Below are 24449 nucleotides of genomic sequence, written 5' to 3'. Positions count from 1 at the left end.
CCTATTATATTTATTTATATTCAACTTTAGTTGCAGACAGCTTTTAAACTAGGACTATTACTACAATTAACAATACAATACAATTACAAATTACACCCACGGTCGCCGCGCGGCTTATGCGTTGGACTATAATGCCTTGGGTCCCAGGTTTGAATCCTGGGTCTGACGAGTACACATATTGTTTTTCAATTTGTGTATGAGTCAAAGTATGGACCTAATAGGTTGAGCAAGTGGCTATCATCCATTTCTGTTACAACAAAATCTATACAAACCTCCACCACTCTGTGGAGGCCCATATGATCTTATTAGGATCGGACATGGTCGAAAGAAAAAGAAAGAAATTACTTCAATACATATTCAATCACCATTGATTAAGTATATTCAAAATTACACTGTGGCTTTAATGTATAAGAGTGGCCATACTCTAACCTTTTCGCAAGTTTTGAAGTTGATTTATGAATACATATAATTTTCTTTTTTTTTTGACATATGGGTAAATAATGGTTAATTTTCCAATATGGCACTTTAATTTTTATTTTAAATATATAATAAAATGCAAACCTTGGTATAGTATGTATTATATAATATGTCGACATTACAATATGTAAAGTTTATTAACGTAACGCGAAAATAAATCTGTCAAACCATTTTAACGATTAATTGATCAAAAAAAAATATGTTTCCGTTTAAGAAAGATTTATATATTATTGATGTTGCATTATAAAAAAAAGCAATACAATATTATTGCTGCTTTATGGCTGAGCTATCAAATGGAATTGTGTAGTCGCAGGTTTTCATACACATATAAATAAGCATTTACTCGTACTGAGATCCTTCCGCAGAAGCTGTCTGCGAATAGAAGAGGGTGTGTTATCTTTATCGCAGTGATTGACAACCTTCAGGATAATTACACAAGCACCCTAATACTATAAAATGTGTCTATAAAAAAATCAGCAATTAATTGTAGCATTTACGGTATCTGTGTCCGTTGTTTACATACTTTGGGATAACCCAGATAGATCTTTACCTTCTTCCTGGCGTTACAATACCCTGTGTGCTTTTTGGACTATTTTTCATGATCTGCCTTAATTCAGGTATGTCCAAAGCCACTTTCTTTCAGTTTTATGACGCCTCAGAAATATACATATTGAGAAAAATATTTTTGAAGAATAATTGTACCGAGGGAAACTCGATCCTTCATCAATTATGCATTCTGTATAATTAATACTAATCAGGCCAGAAAATACTAATTAAGTAAGTATCATAGTACCAAATTCTATTTTATTGTTTAATTTGTATTTTTTTTTTTAATTATTGATGTTTTTTTTATTTTATTACTTTTCTTTAAAACTATTTTTTCTCTTTACTAAGTTGATTTACCTGTACTTTTTACAACGTTTTTATTAGGTCGTATTCTTATTTGTCCGGTGGTTGTTTATCCAGTACAAATCTTGCAATCGATTTTTAACTAACTTCCCGACTAGCTAGACATTTGAAACTTTTAGAATATATCAGAACACGATGCCAATGCACTCTTTTAATACTTTTAGCCATCTTTAAGTAGAATTGAATTCATTTTCAGTTTTTGTTTTGTATGAAAAGTTATTTCGGAAGAAATCCGTAATCCAATCTACTATTATTGATTGCTACGGGGGTGGTCCTAGCAACTAAATTATTAATATATACGTGCGTTTCTATGGAAATCAAAATGACATTTCAGTATACTATATTTGTTTGTCGCAAAATAGCAAAAAAATGATTTGTTGACAATTTGCCCTATTTGTCCTAAATTATTAATACATAGAATTGTCAGGTTTATATGATTCAACAGAAAATTTAAAAACGTATATAAAAATGTCTTTTTATTATGTCACTATTATTCTAAATCAAATGTTGTGAACGTCTTGAGTTAATAATTTGTTATGTGCTCAATGTGTCGTTTTTAAATAAATAAATATATCATACCAAATTCTGTTAGTATAATTCACTACTATGTTTTATGATTTTGAATTAAGATAATATTTACATTAATTACTAGGTGGCAGCAGGGTATTTTTTTTGTTTTTACGTACTACTTGCACAATTTAAGATTTAAGAGTGTTGTAGTATTCGTTATTCAATATAATCATAGTACAGTAACTAATAATATGATCTATAATATCAGGAAATTTATATTATACTTTCGAACTGATTATTTTTTTACAACGTAACGTTTGTAAAAAGAATTAAATACCCACCAACGACAGTTTTCCATCTCTGGTTTACAGCGTCTTGTCTCTACATAATGCACCCGCCCCATACTTTAATATTTAACCCTTATTAGTGGGTAGCTCATTGTTTTCCCGCTCTAAGCCTGTCGCTTATTCTGAAGCTCGTGTTTCCCATTCGCATTGTTGCTAGCGCCCCCTCAATAGAGAGGGATGTAGTAATTGAAGATTCTCGCAGACAAAAAGAGAGGTCGATAGATTTCGCTGCTTTAAAATTAAAGCTTTTCCTTTTCGTTAGCTGCAAGTTTTTGCGGTGTGTTATGATTGAATTTTGTCCTACCTGCTTTATTATTCATGGTTCACATGAGTGGCTTATTTTATATTAAATCTTTTTTTTTTACTAAATATTACAATACTTTTTTAAAACAATAAGTCATCCTATTCTAAATTTATTAATAATTTTTAATCATTACCCAAAATTATTTTAAAATATCTACTTATTTAAGTATTTTACAAGCTTTTATAATTTAATTGAACATGAACAAAAACTTTTATTACCTACTACAGATTGAAAAAAATATAGTCACACTGTAGTTAGTGTAGTTAAACTCAGTGGTGGCCTGGTCAGTAGAGCGGTTATCTATAATGCCATAGGTCACCACGAGTTTGATCACTATACTGGACAATATATATTTGATCTAGTGCAAAAACTTAGTAGATTGGGCGACTGATAATACAACTGACAATAATTTTCTTCTTCGTAAAAATGTCTGTTTTATAATATAGGTATTTTTATACTACAATAGACCATGAAATCTAATGACAGTAGTTCAGTAGTAGAAATCAAACGATTACATAGACACCCAGGTCTTAAGAAAACCACATAAATAAATATTGTGTCCTCGCCGGGAATCAAACCCGTAACCCCCAAGCAAAGAACACTCACGAGTGCTCATTCTGCGAGGGCCCGTATAATCTGCTAAAAAGCAAACAAAGAAATTTACTTTTTAATGTTTTTTTTAACATATCATATCCTAAAAAGATTATCTGGACCTCCACAAAGTAGAGGTTTGTATTAACAGAATGTTATTTTTTTACGATAAATGGATGTTAGTCACTTTCTCAACCTATTAGGTCCATACTCTGACGCCAATTACACATTGAAAAACAATATATGTATTTGTCAGACCCACGATATTATAAGCCGACGCATTAGCCGATCGACCATTGTGGGCGTATACGTATGTAAAATACATAATTATAAAAATCGATTTATAATATTATGTAAATTATATTTATATTACTTTATACAGGTGACTGAACACTTTTATTTGTGATATTTTGTATCAACGGATGGTTAAAATATCATTTTAAGTAAATTACGATTTTAATTCATATAATTATTATATAAGATGTTTTACAAATATTTTTTTGTTACTCATTGGATTGGAGGATTAAACAATGAAAAAAAAACAATACGTATATTTTTATTAAACGAGACATTTAAACACTTAAATCAATAAAAGAGACCAAAGACGAGATAATTTACTAAATACTCCACCGTGCAGCGAACATTAAATTCAATTAAACTGAAAACTAAAAACATAGGTTTTTTTATTTTATATCTTTTCTATTACGGAAAATGTGATATGCAATTATATTATAATAAAATATTTATCAATTTTGGAATATTAACGCACTTTATTAGAGCCCATTTGCTATTATTATTAATAGGAAAGTAAATAAATCAACCCCTAACCGTGACACACCCCTCTACTCAAGGATTTGCCGTAGCATAAAATACCCCTAAAAGGTTTCTTATAATAAAATTGCACACAGTAGCCCATTTTAAAGTGTACTTGATAGAATAGACGTCACGTCATGTTTTGATTTTGTTTCACACCTTTTTATCATCTTAAAAATATGTCAATACAAAATAATGTAATTTCTATTATTTTTATAATAGTAATTGTTCTTAAGTCAGAGTTTTATATAATTATCATATCTTTATTAATTGAGGTAACACTTACTTTATACAATAAAACGAATTCAAATTAAACTCATTATAAGAATAGCTCAGAATAAATAAGAAAATATATATTTTTTTTTCCGACCATATCCGATCCTAATAGGATCATATTATGGGCCTCCACAGACTAGAGGTTTGTATTAACAGATTTTGTTTTGTACGAGAAATGGATGTCAGCCACTTGCTCAACCTATTAGGTCCATACCCTGACTCACACACAAATTGAAAAACAATATGTGTACTTGCCAGACCCAGGATTTGAACCTGGGACCCACGGCGTGATAGTCCAACGCTTAAGCCGCGCGGCCACCGTGGGTGTACGAAAATAATTATCGCAATATAAATTGAATTGAAAGCGTGAATGGTGTAATGTTACGTTCATCACCACTTTAAATTTAACACGAAATTCAAAATAATTATTACAAACACTAGCATGTAGATAGAGCTTAATAATTTTTGTTGTAATTAGTATGTAATGATGCTACGGAAAGATATTGCATTAATTCAAATAATAAAACATAATATTATAATATAATCACAACAATAATTATTAATGATTAGAATCGATGTTGTGAATTTAACATAATCATTCTCAATATTAACAAATTACATACCTAATTAATTAATAATGTATGAAAATACTATAGCGTATAAAAAATTACAAATACTGATAAACAATAACACTAAACGTTTTCTAACATTTATAATCATCCGGAATTCAGATATTTATTCGACAAAATTACTAGAATAAATTAAAAAAAAGATGATTTCATGTATTTCTATTAGTTAAATATAATATAACCAAATAAAAATTGTATATTTTTATGATTTTGATAATTGTATTAGTTTTACATTAATTTATTAATTCAGTGTCTAAAATATAAAACAAATACTTACCTTTTAATCTAATTTTAAAATCTTTTGCTTATGGTACGAAAATGTTTCATTTGTTTTAATATTTTACACATAAATAGAGGTATTAAGTATAATAACAACTTATTCATAGATTTATTAAATTATTTACTTAAATAGCTATGAATTTATCTTACAAATATTTGCCGCAAAATTCCTTCTTTGTTAGGTTATTTTACGTAAACAATATTTAAGAAAATGATTACCAGCAATCTCTTAGAACAGTAGATAACAAAATATAAAGCCGATATCCGCTCGTGTAAATCATAAATTCACAATAAAAACTCGATTGTCTTAATTCTCTCTCTTGCTTGTTATACCAGGGGTTTAAAACCTTAAGTTCATAGCTGTTGCTCATACATACTTAAGAAGATACTTTAAAGCATCATTAGTATCGACTACAGCAACTATAACAACATATTTACGTTCAGCTAACAATATTTATTGGATACTATTAATTGTAACTTCTATAGAGCAATCATACAATACGTGTAATTGAACATAAAATCTCGAATTACATTATAATATTAAATTTCTAATGAATTTAAGTTTTGTACTATTCCATTTGAGTCGGGTTTTGCGACTCGGGTTTCGCCTTTCGTCATCTTTAGGTGCTATGCACTCACCAACAAGTAAATACACAATGGCAACGAATATAATTAATTCTAACTTATATAATAAAGTAATTCAATAAAAACTGTTTCCCTTGTTACCCAGTATTGACAAGTCGTGTATCTTTGACAAAATATGAGTGTCTTTCTTAAATTAATAAATAAATATGCTAAAATGTCAGAAGGTAAACAAACCTTCGTTTTGAGTACTAAAAAACTAACAATTAAAATAAATAAAAATAATTACTAAAGACACACTAGAAAAGAAATGTAGGTAGGTACTTACTTTAAATCAGTGGAATCCAAACTCAATAATGATGTGAGCTACTTTCAGAAATTTAAATTTTCTGATGAGCTACTTGTACATAATACTTGTCCTTTATCATACGATACCATACATAATACTATTATATTACTTACAATCAATTAGGACATCGGACTTCTAATAAAACATAATATGCGTGCATAATTTAATTATTTATTTATAAACAAAATAATAATTGAAAAATATAAAATCATTTTTAAAGGAGCATCAGTTGTTTGTTCTCCCGAGGAGCAGAACTAACCTACTATTGGTGATGCCAATTGGGAGGGCAATAACTCTATTCAACCAAGTCGCTTCGCATGTTGATATATTCCATCTACGTGAGGATGAGTATAGGTGGACGTTATTTTATAAATTCTTAAAATAGGGTCTGCTTAACTCATCCGGTGTACTTCCTTGTAACTATATTTTTTTTTTGTATTTACACATTTATACTGTAGAATAACTTAATAATGATCTATGTCTTTTGTTATGTACCTAATATTGTTTTAATAATATTTCTTTGTTTCTAAATGTCATGCCAAACTTATAATTTGTAATGTCCACAATATGTAAAACAAATGAATTGAATTGAATTGAATTACTTTTCATCATGTAGTCAGTGTGGTATAATATAAATAGTATTAAAAATAAAATATGTTGGTTATCCCTGCTGACGAGTAAAAACAAGGCAAAGGCTTTAGAAGGAGCTACCACCGGCCGGGTTAAAAGGAGTTTTAGATGTAGAAGCGCTTTTGATCTTATTAATACTATGAAATAATGCTTTATAATCTTATTAAAAGAGAGGTTAGCACCGAGATGTTCCGTCGATCCGATGCTTCACGTCTTTACCCCCCCTCGTCACTCTCTTAACCCTTTCCACAGCCACCTTCTCATAAGATTGCTGTCTTTTTGTCAGGGAAGCAACAATCAACAACTTCAAACGAAATAATCCAGATATTTTGTGATGACAATATTTTTTTTTTAAATATTTATTCTAGAATATTATGACTTAGTTAATAGATCTTTCGGTACTGTTCGGTTATCAGGAATACAGCGGAAAACACATTTTGAAAGCCACAGCCAATAAACTGGATTATTTGTTAGGTTAGCCTAACCCAACCTAACCTAACCCAACCTAACCTAACCCAACCTAACCTAAACTACCCCAAACTAATAATTAATCCAGTATATCGGGTATTTTCAAAATGTGTTTTCCGCTGTATTCCTGATAACCGAACAGTACCGATCTTTCAACATAAATTACATCATTTTTTAATAACTTTATGTTATTGTCAGCTATCCTGTATATATATCAACTCAAACAAACATATTTTTTATGTGATATATGTGAATTTTATATATATATTTTTTTTTTTTGATTTATTAGTTATAGTTGACTCAGAATCATAATCAATCTATAAATACTTCTAAAATTTTTATCAACTTTCTCTATTGTATCCTATCCTCTGCAAGTCCTGTGACTAGGCGCGCACATCACGGGGGTTTAGGTCGAAAAAAACGGAAAAAATACAAATTATTTAGTTAAATGTCATATTAGTATTTATTTTTCTCATGACTGAGGATCATCACCAGAATGATTTGACTATCAATTAGCCTTTTTAATGGGTTGGTCCACCTTTTTTCGACATTCTACCGGTACACAAGGCCTATGGCCCACTGGGGCACTCATAAATTGGTGCAACTATCTGGAGCATCCAATGTTTGCGTTAATATTCCGATACGTCATGTCTAAAAAACAAGACAGCGCGGATGACACAAATGGAGATGAATGATCCTAATAATTATTGTGACTGTTAAGCCATACGCATTCGATAGCCACTTGAGTGTGTGACAGCTCGCAATAAAACGTAGGTGAACATCGTTGTCAGGCTGTCACCTGTAGGTCAGGAGTTTATCTGGAATATATGTGGAATGTCTGTGTATGAAGAATGTATATGAAAAAGTGCTGTATTCAGGGCGGTAGTAGGCGGGGTAAATTTGGAAGTCAGTGATACCTACTAGATTTTATTCACCCCACCTCGTCTTGCCGCCTGAAAATCAATAAAAAAATATTATAGATATTTTTTCAGTATGCCCCCCTCCCAAACATTTTTATGTGTGCGCGCCTGCCTGTGACTGATGACATTTTCAGTAAATTTTTCCCACGTCCATTTCATCGACATTCATTCTCTGCCTTGTTTACCTGTCCAACCTAGCTGTTTTTTCGAAGCTTTTTGTGCCACAATCATCAATATGTTCCATGAATCGCATACGACGCAGACATGAGGACAATTATTGCTCACTTATGGTCAACTCCTCCAGTAACAAGACATTGATACTATATTCCATCCAGAATATTCTTAGCAGCACCACATATTGAATAGGCTGGATAATATAATACATGAGCTGGGCATATAATGGATTTATTTCTAATACGAAATACATATTTTTATAGCCACCCCTGAATATTACAGAGTGTATCGACAGCGAGTCTTTCTCACCCCCGCCGTGTTATTTCGTTAAATATTATTACAATATTTTGACGTTAGGCGGGGGTGGACGGCTGAAGGGCTAAATTTTCGCGGGAACTTCTCCAGGATGAGGCTTTGTGTCTGGAAGAGTGCGGATTATTCCCATACTTTTCAGATTATTTTAAACAGGGTAAAGATTTTCGAGAAAATATTGACTGATTGTGTATTCAAAGATTATCGAAAGATGTACATACTCAAATCAAATAAAAATGTAAATATTGAAAATGTTAATAACAATTTATTTATTTCGGTTTATATAACCATTCAGAAAAAAACAGTTTTATGAAAACATAACAATTATTTGGATTGCAATTTGTTTTTAATATTATAATGGTTATTTACAACGTTGTAAAATAATAATACTAGATTTTTTGTATGATCTACAAAAATCTACCTTTAAAAGAATTACAATTTAAGAAATTAACGAGAAAAAAATATTTAACACTATAATCGTTAATTGTCAATAAATTAGAGGTGGAAAGGAATTTTAACAATAAAATAAATCAAAATTTATTGTTCCGTATAATTTAATAAATATCAGAACCGGTTCATCTATTTAGCACGACAATCTCAATTGTTACGAAAAACATATTGTTATATTGGCCATTTGAAGATAATAATTTTTTATTGCTTACACGAAAATTAATGCAATATAATATTATGTTCTGTTTGTAAAATGTTTACTTTCATAGAATATATTAAAATTAGTAGGGTGCTTCAAACAATGTGTACGATTATCAGTAATTAGATGTGAGAATTATTATAATAAATTAAATAAATTGAATCTAACGTATAGTTACGATTAATTAATGAATATTAACAAAATTATCATGCCAATTGATAATAAATGAATCTATGATTATTAACAAGATAAATAAATATTATTTAAATACTACAACTATTCACTAGTAGAATATTTTATATTTTATACCTATGTAAACTCTTGCAGCTAAAGAAAATATCAATACATTATGGCGTATTCTCTATTAATATTTATTTCAAATTTTCAAATAAAAATAAAGGTTTTAGTCTCCAAAAACTTCTGATATTTTCACCATACTTTAAACACCTCAATAAGCTGAATAAATTTCCTTTAAATATCCTTACTTCAATTGGGAAATTCTTGCAATAGCCTTTGAGAGTGGCGCCTCTAGCGTAATAAATTCTAAGTTGTTCATTCATCCCCCGCAACTGCTAAAGGAGTCAACCCCAAACCACCAATTTTACAACACGTACGATCTTGCCATTTGAACGAGATAATTCTATCTGAATATTATTATCGTTTTGTACATTTCCGAAGACCGCTTAACCCAGGTGCTTGAAACCAATCTAATAATAAAATTGATTTTACTAACATTAATTAAAAAAAATATATACAGTCAGACATAATAAACTGAACTACTATCGATATCGTACTGATTCACTACTGAAGATACAATATTATGTTAGTACATTTTTTCAACTCCAGTAGCCAGAGTGCCTGTTTCCGTAGCCGTGGATGCACGCGTCTGGAAAAATTGCTTGTACCAGAATAAGGACCAAAAAAACTTAATCGGTTGACCCATAATCACTTGTCTGAGTCCCATTTTATGTCACACTGAAGAGAAAAAAATTCTATACACGCAAATACTTATGTTTTTTACGCTTTCTAAAAATAAGCCAGAACCGGATTTTGACGGCCAAAAATGAGTGATTTACTTGCCAATTTGTATTATTCAGTTTTTCATTATAAAAATTAGCTTTAAGAACTATAAATAAATTACTCGTTAGTTGCAGGTCAGTTTTGAGAAGGCCGTATCATTATTTTCCACCAGAAATGGCTTCGTATGAAAGAAAAGACGGGCTGACATTTTAGACATTTTTGTATACACCCATAGACCCGGCTTGCACCCTGTGCTACTCAAACCTTAACTCTCAACTTCTCGTAATTGTATTACACTGTAAAATGTCTGCCTTCTTCAATGAAATCTGTTATCCGTCATAAATTACTGATTATTAGAACCTCCTTGGTCTAGTCTCCTGATGTCAATAGCTAAGGCTCCATTCCATGCCTTATAAATACATACAATAATACAGTTTACTATTCCATAGCAATTGAAAATATTGATACTAGTATTTATTTTCCCTGCACTTTACATTTTCAAATAGCAAATTTATCGAGATCTGTTCCTTAATTTCTACTTCCGTTTCTAATACAAAAGTTACTGCGAACTTTAGCTTAGTCTCAGCACCGTCTTAAGGCTGTGTGTGTCAATACTTTGAACAAAATTTATCATCTCAAAGGCTTCGCTTTCGGAATAATGGAGCAAACGATAGGATCTTCATTAATTTCTATAAATCATTTGGAAACAAGTCGCTTGATACTGTTTTTCGTCCAGTGGCTTGCTTATGGAGAAGGACAGGAAACTATATTATTGTATACCGTTGTAGAGTTATAATTATTTAGAGAATCTGGAAATAAAAACCTGTTTCAGTTATCTGTATTACTTTTATTTTATTTAAATTTGTAGATTAGCTTGTGTTTTCAAAATAAAGGTGACGGTATTTTTATATTGGCGGATGACGATTATACAGTTATGTTTTAAATTCAATGATAAAATCGTGTTCTAAATATTTTTTGAAAAAGAAATGCACCTACGTAAGTAAAAAATAACATGTATTTTACTTGATATCTGTCGGGGAGATGTTTTATGATTGAATTTTGCCCCCGATATTATGTATAAGTTCTGATGGCTGCGTCGTGTGTGTGTGTGTGACATAATATGTTTGGGCCGGGATGAATGGAAACACAAGTTGGTATTTTTTTGGTTTATATTATGGCAATAAAGTTTGGTAACACGGCACTAAGAAATACATTACCTATATTAATTCTAGTTTGAGTATACAGGTTTATAATATTATACTTTTGAATTTAAATAATAAAAAGAAAAACGGACGAGCGGCGCGTGCGACTACATTTTAGTAAAAGTCAATGACGACTGTGGTAATTTCCGTTGCGTCATTGTCTATGGTCTATAAATGACCATAGATATTAACATGTCAGTTGTAGGGTTATAAAAAACCTACACATGTCAATTCATAAAAATATAAACACGTGTCTAAAAAACATTAGTTTTTATTGCATTATGTAAGATATAGCAAATGAAAATATCAGTAATTCTCTCGAGAGCATAAAACGGTAACCTTTATACATTTTTGTAGACAACACACTAATAAGTTTTAATGGAAAATTATAAAAGATGTTAGTTTTATTGAATGGTTATATATTCTGATTTTAATCTACTATACACAAAGTTTCACAAAACATTATAATTAGGAACATAAACCGAAAAAATCGAGTGTGTGTAATATAATAATTATTATATTTTCAGTATCATGATTCTAAAATTAACTATCTATAATGATTTATTGGAACTTTATTTTTAATGTACAAACTTGTTGACCCTACTTTAAGTACGTCAATGTGGTTGACTACTTACATATAACTTGTAACTGCTAGAGATTAAAATGTCTAAGAAGATAGTATGCTTTGAGATAATTTGCGAGTGTAAAGAAGTAGTTTCTCAATAATAAGCAAATACTTAACAATGACAGAATGGGTAAATGCTAGATAATAATATCTTATGAGATGGTTGGATGTTCATCAAATAATTTCCAAGTAAACGCCGTGTTATTTAAGCTAATTATTGAAAGTCGAAAGGATTCACATCATTAAAATTATTCGCAATATTCACAGATCTTATATTATCAATAATATCAAATGGTTTAATAAAGGACTCACTTGGTTATTTGTATCGAACTATCGCCTACTGTAGCGCAGATATCGGTTTAATGATACGAGCGTCTGGATTCAAGTCTTGCTGATGCGATGATGTAAAATTCCTATTTTTATTTCACAATAATTAATACGTGAATTGAGCTCCAATCATGTTTGTAAACCCTACCTATTTTCTTTGGATAAAGTTTGATCTAATGGTTAAAAACATTTTTTTGTGAAATGTCTCACACTATATTATATTTTTTAATAAACCATTTCTTTTATAGAACAAATAATTCACAAGATTTGAGAATGTAACATTCCATTGAACGAACATAACTTGAAATCACCTCAGATATATTATACCCACTAGAATAAATCACATTTGAAAAAGATACGATGCTCGACGGGATCTTGTCCCCATTGCGATCGCACATAGACCACTTAGTGCCACTAAACCCCATTAGTTAAAAGTCGTCGCAATTAAGTATGCCTACTTTAGTATAGTAGTCTATGTACGTGGGCGTGATACCCAAGAGATGCAGATTCAATTCCTGCAGGTCTCTTACTTTTTTCAAAAAGATATTTTCTATTGGTTATAATATATTTTTTCAGGAGTGGTAAAAAAATTATGTAAGTATGTTCAATAATTAGAATGTTACATTCTTAAATCGTGTGAATTATTTGTTGAATAAAAAAATAGTTAATTAAAAACTATTAGCAAGTTCAAGTAAGTTATAACAATAAAATCTTGGAGTGATCCGTGACGTCGGTTAGTAACTAAAGTAATACCTACGTTGATTTAAAATACAAAAGCCGATTGCCAGTAGTAGCTCAATTTGGAAAACGTTTCAGAGAGTATTAAAAGCCATTAGTTAAAATTTGTCGCAATTAAGTGTGACTCCTTTTTCTCAGAAACGTTTTCAAAATTGTATGTTCATAATTTTTTTCAGTTTTAATAGAAAATATATTTTCATAATCCTAAGTAATAAAATAATATTTTTCTAGAAACTCTTTGTTGCATACTACATAATCAACGAATTTGATAGTTTTAATATCATCGATTATTATATTTTATAGTGTTATATAATAAAAAAACATTAAATATGTATTACGCCATTGTGCATGCCATTTTATTTGAAAATAAAAATTATTGCATTTTATCCAATACGACAATAAATGGTTTCCGTGATGCATAGGTACTCAATTATAAAATATACTCCAATAATTCCTTTTTCATTCTTTCCTGAATTCGGAACCCTTCATAAATTGTTTAAATTAACAAAAATTACATGATATAAATTACCTAATATGTTTCTAAATGACTTAATTTTTCACGCCCATAATTAAATTTTCCCACTGAAAATTCACTAAGTCCCCCAAGCAAAATAATAAGATACGCGAGTGATCTTAAGAAGCATTTAATATCAGGCAAAAGAACTGGCGCACACTAATCTCGGTTAATTTATTAGCCACATAATGAATTGCGGTAAACAGAGCATAATAAAGTAGTATCTACCTGCTAGAGCAGATTTATTAGATATATGAATTAGGTGCCAGATATGGTGGCAGAGCATTGTCGTTAGCAGACTAGAGAATGCTGATAACAGATTTATACAGGGTTGTGCTAAAAAATAATGTTTGAATCACCTACAATGTTTATAAAAACAAATTGAAACGTTATTAAGTCAAATTCCATCAAATATAAAGTTGTCTATTAATTATTACCATATTTTTTTAAAATAAAAACAACAATACAATGCAGTTCCACCATTAATTGACAGTTAACAAAATAAAAGAAATTATTATTACCACGTTTTTCCTAGCTCGTATACTTGTTTGTCCGTTGGCTGTTTATCCAGTACAAATCTTGCAATCGATGTTTAACTAACTTCCCGACTAGCTAGACATTTGAAACTTTTAGAATATATCAAAACACGATGCCAATGCATTCATTTCATACTTTTAGCCATCTTTAAGTAGAATTGAATTCATTTTCAGTTAATTTTGTTTTGTATGAAAAGTTATTTCGGAAGAAATCCGTAATCTAATCCACCATTATTGGTTGCTAAGGGGGTGGTCCTAGCAACTAAATTATTAATATATACGTGCGTTACTGTGGAAATAAAAATGACATTTCAGTATTCTATATTTGTTTGTTTGTTGCAAAATAGCAAAAAAATGATTTGTTGACAATAATTGCCTTATTTTTCCTAAATTATTAATACATAGAATTGTCAAGTTTATATGATTCAACAGAAAATTTAAAAACGTTGTATATAAAAAGTTATTTTTTACTTTATAATTATTTCTAATTTGGTTCCATCTTTTATCAAAGATTGACGATCAATTTGCAGTACATTTCCCTATTCTGGGCCAGTATATCAAATCCTCAACGGCTTGAACATTGAGCCACTTACAAAGGTTGCATGCTTAAGAGAATCTTCGTATACCTATGCTTTCTATTTCTCTTCTCTTCTCGTTTATAATGGTAGCGTAGATCCTCTATCGTATAGTATTACAATTATATATATGGGTGTCTCACAATAATTATGGATCCAGTCCAATTTTCATAAAATTCTGTTTCAGTGGCTAGATAAAACCAATGGCAATAATATGGACGAAGCATCTGGAAAAAAAATGACACTCACTTTTTTGTCGAGTCTGCCGAATGGCATAATCTGTTCTAACGCCATTACAGAAAAGGTGATATTGCTATAAATCCCCGATGCTTTTTGTCGGGTCTGCCGAATGGTTCGGTACGAACGGGTTCGCTTAAATGAACATTGACACTAGAGAAACACTGTTCTAACGCCATTATAATAAAGGTGATATTGTTATAAATTCCCGATGCGTGATATCGCATAATGGAAATTGCGTGACGTCTACCTATACATGTGCGAAAGTCGCTATGCGCGAATTTACTTTCTAGCTACTGTATTGAGTGAGTTGTCCATTAATAATGTCATTGGATAAAACAGATTTCTATAATGTGTGTTAATATCACAATCGTAGCTCTACAATTTTCCGCATAAACGATAATACTAGTATTGATAAGACTTCAAATTGAATGTAAATCATGTCCATTTTGACAGTTCGTTCAGCAGTATAAATAGGTATTTGTTAACAATATTTTTTTAATATTAAAAAAGCTTGAATATACTTTATATTTCGATTATTTATTTAAATTAATCCATATACTATCAAAATATGGTAAGTATAATATCGTCGTTTCCATTGCAAAATTCTATATCTGCAAAATCTCAAGTTTTCAGGGGAGCATAAAAACAGTTTACAAAATGTATGGCACTTGAATCAATTCAAAAAAGGTTTTCACAATTTCAACGAAAATGCAATTTTTGTAAATTGTGTTATTTTGCATGTGTGTAAAGGCGATTTTTCCGGTTTTAATTATACAAAAATGTCAAAAACGCATATTTTGCAGATATACAATTTTTCAATGGAAACAGCGATATTATACATTGAAAACAGGTCCAGAGATGACCTTATAAATTTAGGTGTGAACTTAGGTGTCTTTGCTAGGATCTACAAAACCATTATAATGAAGTTCTACCATGTAGACGCCAGTTCAATTAATAAATAATATAACAATTTAAATTCTTGAATAATACTATAAAATACCTTCAATCTTATTTTTTCTGATGGATACGTTCTTTGAAGTTTATCTGACTAAAATAATTACTATGTATATTATAATATCTGCCTACACAAACATGGTGAGATAGTAACATATTCTTTTAGCGGTATATTTTTAGTACAATTATTTATTGTAGATATGATGATCCGAATATCAAAAACAGCTAAAGCAATGGGTAATCCTTTGATTTACAATCCATTATTCGTTGAATATGGCATCGGTGTTTACCTTGTCTGATTTCCACTTATGATAATGTCGTGTTGTAAGATTTTATTTTGGCTTAATTTATTACTCGTCTTAGAGCAGAGAGAGATAAAGATAATGTCACTTGCTCTGTAACATTAACATAATTGCGCAACCGGTAAACACAACTACTTATAAAAAAAACGCGCAGTTTCATAAAACAAAAATAATTATCATTCAAATTAGCAATAAAATACTTCATCAATGGTGTAAATTTGTTAGAAAATTCAATCATTCTGAATCCCTTTATCGTTGGTGAGTGATTGTACATAGCGTCTAAATAGTAATAATTACAAGATAAAAAGAGCTTTTTATATACAAAGTTTTTAAATTTTCTGTTGAATCATATAAACTTGACTTGACTAGCCTAAACGATCAAAAAAAATTGTATTTGATAGAAATAATACTAAAATGTCATTTTGACATTTTATATTGATTTCCATAGTAACGCACGTATATATTAATAATTTAGTTGCTAGGACCCTAGACTAGCAACCAATAATAGTGGATTGGATTACGGATTTCTTCCGAAATAACTTTTCATACAAAACAGAATTAACTGAATATGAATTCAATTCTACTTAAAGATGGCTAAAAGTATTAAAAGAATGCATTGACATCGTGTTCTGATATATTCTAAAAGTTTCAAATGTCTAAAAATCGATTGCAAGATTTGTACTGGATAAACAACCACCGGACAAACAAGAATACGAAATAATAAAAACGTTGTAAAAAAGCCCCTGCGCATCTATTCTATACACAAGACTGCTATCGGCAGCTATCGACGGTAATTTTTTTTGTAACGAAGTACTAGCACTTAGTTAGTTATAATTGTTACAATAAGTGCTATTTTTATCAGCACCTCTATTGGCTGTGTTAAATTTTAGAGCGATATAGGCAGTATTGACTTTTTAGACGGCTAACTTATTGTAATTGTTACAATAAGTTAGCGTACTAATACTTAGATACAAAAATATGAAAAACTACTTTCGATAGCTGCTGATAGCGGCTGATAGCAGTGTTGTGTATAGAATAGATGCGCTGATGCTGAAAATAAACTCTGTCTATATTTGATGTCTCCACACTCTTCACAGCATTGTTGTATTACTAAACTAACGTATACTTGTATGTCCGCTGACGCCTGACATATTGTCTCAGATACTTTTTCACGGTATCTGATTTGTATGTCAATGAGAAATGAAATCTACCCATATTTTAAGAATTATTATATAAGATTATATATAAGATTACTAATTCGCGTTTATGGTTTTGATATATTCTTTTAACATGTCCACTTTAATATTGATAATATCTTCCATGTAAGGGTGTATTCTTCATGAGCGTGTATAAAGTATGTATTGATATAAAAATCTTACTGAATTCTTACTATAATTCAATCGCAATGTACATTTATAAACATTTGTGGTCTAATAAATTATAATAATATAAAATTAATAACCAAATATAAAGATTTATTTTCCTTTGAGAGATAATTTAAAGTATCGCCTTTGCGCAGATTATAGACATGTTATTTAAACAATATAACATTTAGATATCTACATACGTCTTGCTACGCTTTAAATATTTGGATTAATCTAATTTATGTATGTGGTATTAAATAAATATTTTAAGCCTAGATTTGTTTGTATTTAATAAGGTAATTTGTGAACCACAGGATGATAATGTCCAAAAAGTATTGCTAATAATTGTTGAAGAAATAAATGTAGCGAAAAAAAATGATACCACTGTGCAAACGAATGAGTTCTCTGGCATCAAATATCATGTTTAAACCGGTCGTATCTACAAGTTCGATGAGACGGGTGGGGGAAAACAAATTCTGATAACTGCATTCCGGCAGTCATTTTATAAATATAACTCCGAAGAATCTCATCCCATTCAGACGTCTACATTGTACTTTTTTATCGTAAAGGTGGCTTTAGTGAAAATTGATTTCGTCGGGCATATTACCACTTATTTCACTCAGAACAGAAAAATTCAAAAAACAATATCTTATAAGAGTTAAATATATCATATAAGTCTTTGCCTAATTCACAACAATGAGTTATACTTACCGTAAGTAGATATGTTGTTACGCCATGAGATTTATTAGTGGCATATTTGATCTAGTGAGTAGAAATTTTCCATAGTCTTTCATATTATTATCCGCTCACAGCGTTCGTTCTCATTAAAAGCTGCGCTACCAAATACATAACTCGCTAAGCTCGAACTTCACATTCTGCGCAATTAAGATTTATTATTAAGGCTGCGAGATAGTGGTGCCCCCTTATAAACTGATCCCGGCTCGCACGAACCGGAAAATGAGAATGATAATATGATGATATAAATTTCGTCATTTTATTTCTGTCTAAATCATTCCATTACAACAATTATTATATTTATTCAATACTGAATACATACAAGATTTCAGAATACTAAATTCGTATTATTGTAAATAATATTTTTTCAAAAATCTATTACAAAATCTACTATAAAATTATATTAGAAAATAATACAATTAAACAGTAAGATGCCATCCATAGATATCCGTGTGCCATATTAAACTTATGATTTCTGTTCTTGAAAATATATTTCCACCAAGTTTGTAAGTGTATTGTATAAACGGATACGATCAAATGCTTATAATATATTTTGTGAAAATATATTTCCATGAACAGAAATCATAAGTTTAGTATCGCACATGGTTCTAAACTGCTATGCTGCTGTCTATGGATGGCCTCTTAGTCCTTAACTCATCGATATCGCAAAAGTTTGCCAAATTTTATGAGTTAGCGTATTCATCGGGTAAGGACGGCCATGTGATAGTTTCACTAAACTATAATATACACGATCAATCGATAGAGAGGCAAATAATAGTACGTAAAGTGATGAAGATTGGCAAGGATCATAAAGTTACACCCATAGATCACTATCTTGTGATGGAGGGAAACCATCAAATTTGGCAAACGTATGCGATATCGATGAGCTGAGGACAAAAAATTTCAGATTATTCTATTGGAAAGTTTTCATTCATGAGTTTATTGAACCCAGATGATAACAATATACTTATATTTTTTAATAAGTTTGTTTAAAATTCATTAAAATCACTTATGATGCAAGGCTTGTCCAGTAAGCTGCATTTTCGACGAGATCCTACAAGCCGAGGAAAATGGTGTTGCCTTCGCTAACTTCTGGAGCGACACATTGTAGCTATTGAAGACCTGAAACGATGAAGAAGACTTAAAAAATAATAATTATAAGGCTATACATACTCATAATTATAAATATTGTAAATTCATTGAAAGGGGGAGTGAACGATTCTTGTATTGATATAAAGATGTTTAATATTTGGTTTAGACTTTCTTGTTTGAGTAATTTCAAATCTATAAAATATTATTCCAATTAAAATATTGAACCGAGTTGTAATAAAAATGTTAGTTAGCCCGCGAACCGTTTTATAGATATTTAGCGAGACATCACTGGTGCGCGTAAATTTAAGAAATCTCATATATTTACTCTGAGCTTTCCACGTTTACGCGCCAAGGCCGATACATATATACATTTTAAAAAGACGTGGAAACTCCGCGCCGCGGAATTAGGAAGGTAATATATTATGATTACGGAGGATGTGTTGCAAACACAGAGATTAAAACATGATAAATATTTGCTTCCCGCAGTGGTTTTTGCCACTTATATCGCGACTGAGCAAATTACAAAGTCTAAGATGGAAGTATTATAATTATTATAATTTATTTTACTATTTACAGAAAAGTTGAAAGCGACTCCCACTAGATGACTCTGTAAAGAAGTTGGTTTTATATTTTATTAAAAAAAATCGCACTATTTAAATAATAAGATCTTCTTGATTTACACAGTGTAACATTGTGTAAATCATCGTTATATGGGACAGTTAAGTGATTTGGATAAATATTTTATATGAGAATGTATTTATTTACACACAAAAAATACTGAAGATTACAGCTTACACCAAGATGACATACATTTTAAAACAGAAATACTGTTCAAATTATGTAATGTAGACATGCGCTTTATACAAATACAATTTTATTACGAGATCATAATATTTCCAGTGGCGTAGATCACAATTAGCAGGCACACAAAATAATATTGTCAATGTGCGTATACAGAAAATATTAATACTATCGACCGGTGGTACTTGATGGAATTTGAATTTAAATTCTAATGGATTTAAGTTTTGTACTATTCCATTAAAAATATTTTTGCGATCCGGGTTTCGCCTTTCGGCAGCTTCAGGTACAAATACAAAATAAAATAATATTTACATGACAAAATTCATAATTAACATTACAATGTACAATTAAATTAGAAAACAATTCTTCTTTTTTCCATGTCCGATCCTAATAGACTCATATGGGCCTCCCACAGGGTGGAGGTTTGTATTAAAAAGAATACTTTTACGAGAAATGTATGTTACCCACTTGCTCAACCTATTAGGTCCATACACTGACTTCAAACACAAATTGAAAAAAAAGGAAAATGTATATTCCATTATAGGTAGACGCTTAAGCCGCTCGGCCATCGTGTGTTAGAAAATAATAACCATTTCTAAAAATGTTTATATCTTCAGGAAGTGTATTGGTGGGCGCACAGTGTTTGCAATCAATTATTCGGTAACTGTTACGCATAAGCTCGATACGAAAGTACAGTTGGAAGTAAAATACTGTTTAACTAATTTGTCGATTGTTGTTACATAATCGTTACATAATATTTGCTTTTTTATTGTTAACAGGTAACACTGGCACAAATCTGCAGAGGATCCTCACTCCCACCCGGTCCTCACAGCTACCATGAACCAACGGATGAAATGAAACGCAAATTTGAGCAATGGTGGAACGCACAAGTCACTCCAAGACCATCGCAGTACAGTCCTCGGCAGCCACCCTCACCGATCACGAAGATGGAGAGACCACCATCTCTAGGAACACTCCCTGACCATGTTCACCCAGCTCTACAAACAGTTCAAAGTCAATACCCAACACAAAAAACACGAATGAGAACAAGTTTTGACCCAGAGCTGGAACTACCAAAACTGCAACGCTGGTTCTCTGACAATCAACATCCAAGCAGACAACAGATTCAACAATACGTAAGAGAATTAAACAATCTTGAATCACGTCGAGGTAGAAAGCCTCTTGATGTCAATAATGTTGTATATTGGTTCAAAAATGCAAGAGCAGCACAAAAACGAGCAGAATTACGAAGCGTAGGACCAGGAGGTCTTCCTTGCCATTTATCTTTAAATGGATACAACAGCAGCAGCCATAGCCCTCCTAATGGAGCCATGTTAATGCCTCACGAAGCTTATCTATCGTCTGATAGACTATCTGAACACCATTCTATGAAGAGTCCTTTATCTATCAGTCCTGGACGAGGACATCCTATGTCGATGATATCTGAGGATAACATGTCAAATGGAGGGTCTGATGTGGAAGATGATGATATGATGGATGGACAAAGAGAGGAAGACAGGCCTGAAAGTCCAGATGCACCGCTTTCTTTGATCACTACTAAAAAGGAAGTGGAGCCGGAAGCAGTTAGACGGAGTTCTCCTAGACCTCCGGATATACCTAAGGTGATAAAATATTTCCTTAGCTATTATATATTTTAGTATATATTATTGATTATATTTAAATTATATTTATTGTATTATGATTATATTTAAAGCAATTATTATCTTTATTTAATTGTTATTTTGATTGTCGAACCATTAGCAAGACTTTAAAGTTTAATTCAATAACGGTGTAACAACCGATATAATTATTGATTAAAAAACTAATTTGTGAAATTATTTGAAATTAATATCGTACAGTTTGTAAAAAAGAATTTCTAGGATTATACACTTGAAGGGGCCTTCGTCTAATATATATTATTGTAAAAAAAGTATTTAAATTTAAGCTTTCGCTTCTAAGCGATTATTCTTCCTAACAAACATGAAGGTACGTGTAATGGTTGTAAATCGTTCACTCAAGCTATTGAATAATCGCACTGAATGAATAACACACTGAAAAAACAAAGTCATTGTTTTGCTAATCACGGGATCAAACTCGTGATTTACAGCTTCATAAAAAGTATCTTCACAAACTCGGCTTCCATAAATAGTACAGCCTTACCATTATATCTTGTCTACAGACGTCATAACGGTGATATGTGGAACTACTGACTCCCTTTCCCCGCACTTCAGGTATAAATATACGCCCCGACCTCCGTTATATTCCTTAACAATACACACAGCGCTATAAAATCGTAGCCAAGATGTGATAGTTCTAGTATAGACACATTGAGAGCCCTAATAATTTCTTTAAATTAATATACCTCATATGATTTTGTAAACTCACCCATTTTGGTTTTTTCAGATAGACAACATAAAGCAAGAACCTTTGAGCGATGATCACTCCAAGCCACAAGATCTTTCCCCGGACCACTGCCCCGTCAACAACAATAACAGTCACCTAAACAACAACAACAGCAGTAAGAACGAGTCGGAGAATAATATCTCAGAAGACGAAGATGACGAAGATCTGGACCACGAGATAACTGATGACGACATAAAAGCTACCAGAAGAATCAGCGAAGAATCTCTTCAAACAATGCATCCCAGCAGAGTCGCAGACATGAACAGACAACGCTTAAAATCATTCAGGAGTCCTAGTCCACAAGAGTCTATTGGAGGAGGTCAATTAGTTCCATACTGTCCTACTGGTCCTAACTTGGAAAGACTTAATGCGGCGGGGTTTCCTATAGTTCCTAATCCAATGTTCAGTCACAGTATAATGTACATGAGTCACTATATTCCAGGACTAACTCACGGTGGTCACAATATTCCAAATTCTCCTCCTGGATCAAGTGGATTAAATTTGACAGCTCTAGCAGCCAGTGCTGCGGACGAGCGTCGTAAAAGGAACCGGACGTTTATTGATCCAGTCACTGAAGTTCCTCGCTTGGAACACTGGTTTTCAATGAACACTCATCCCTCACATAACTTAATTCTCAAATACACTGAAGAATTAAATCGGATGCCATATAGGCAAAAATTCCCAAGGCTTGAGTCTAAGAATGTTCAGTTTTGGTTCAAAAATCGTCGAGCCAAATGCAAGAGGTTAAAGATGTCTCTGTATGAGTCCGGCCCTCCCGGAATGCCACAATACCACGTCAGTGATAGAGATTAGACTCAAATTTTAAATTAATTTGACCAAAAAGTCTTTTAAGCATTCCAAAATTGTTTCGATGTTGATTAACACACTGTTAAACGGTGCCAAAAAATTATGTATCAAAAAATATATTCCAGATTCTCTAAACGTTAAACCTTATAACATGTCATAAGATACTTTTAGATTTAGGACTACTATTACGAAATATTTCGCTCACTTCATATTAATTTAGATATATTATTATAATATTTATAAATATGACTGTAATTTTAGTGTCCTCGGAAAAAAACTTAAAAAAATATTGTGTCAACTATTATCATTCTAATGGCACTTTGAAATTACTGCATAATTGACGTCTATTAATTTAAATTTTATTTGCCAAAATATAGTCATAAATGTATTTTTTTTCAATTTAATTCTAATTATAAAATTTGGGTTCAAAAACTATTGTTTTGTTGTTTAATTATTATTATGTAAATAAACAATTTATATGTAAATAGTTACAATCTAGTTAACTAATATAAATTTATTTTCGTTATTTATACTTATTTCTTTCCGATGGCAACTATTTAAATATATATATATTGTATAATATAATGATAAAGTAAGTAATTGTTGTATATTATAAAAAATTGGTTATAATTATAATATAATACAATTAAGTGGTACTTAAAGTAAAATATTTTATAAATTTGTGCAAAATATCCAAACCAAAGATCTTTGCTTATTATTATTTTTTAACTCATAAAAATGATATTATCCTATGTATAAATTGTTAAGTGTTCGATTTGTAATAATAAGTTACAAAATCCTATTATGTGTATTTGTTAATGTTCATTATATTATACTTAACTATAAACTATATATTATAAGACTAGTTCCAAAATATTTTTTTCTCTCGTAGTATGTAAAATACAATATAATAATATCATTTTTATTATTCAACTAAATAAATGAAATTTATTTAAATTATTTTTTACCCAAAATTAATTCTGCAATTGCAGAAT

The 24449-nt window shown here is 30.8% G+C and overlaps 1 protein-coding gene across 1 annotated transcript in view; it reads left to right on the top strand.

The window, feature by feature from the left end:
- Positions 1 to 23626, top strand: part of dve (SATB1_N and homeodomain domain-containing protein dve) — a 265530-nt gene extending 241904 nt beyond the window's left edge. Inside the window, exons 5-6 of the mRNA XM_085946627.1 lie at positions 21024 to 21866; positions 22648 to 23626. Of these exons, the coding sequence (XP_085802753.1) occupies positions 21024 to 21866; positions 22648 to 23460 (1656 nt within the window). The 3' untranslated portion in view covers positions 23461 to 23626. The remainder of the gene's footprint in view (positions 1 to 21023; positions 21867 to 22647) is intronic.
- The last annotated feature ends 823 nt before the right edge of the window (positions 23627 to 24449 follow it).

The sequence above is a fragment of the Rhyacophila brunnea genome, unplaced genomic scaffold (genome assembly GCF_057557595.1).
Source record: "Rhyacophila brunnea isolate RB1 unplaced genomic scaffold, BYU_Rbru_1.0 scaffold_2, whole genome shotgun sequence".
NCBI lineage: Eukaryota > Metazoa > Arthropoda > Insecta > Trichoptera > Rhyacophilidae > Rhyacophila > Rhyacophila brunnea.
The sequence above is the reverse complement of the archived record's forward strand: the minus strand, read 5'-3'. Positions and strand labels throughout refer to the sequence as shown.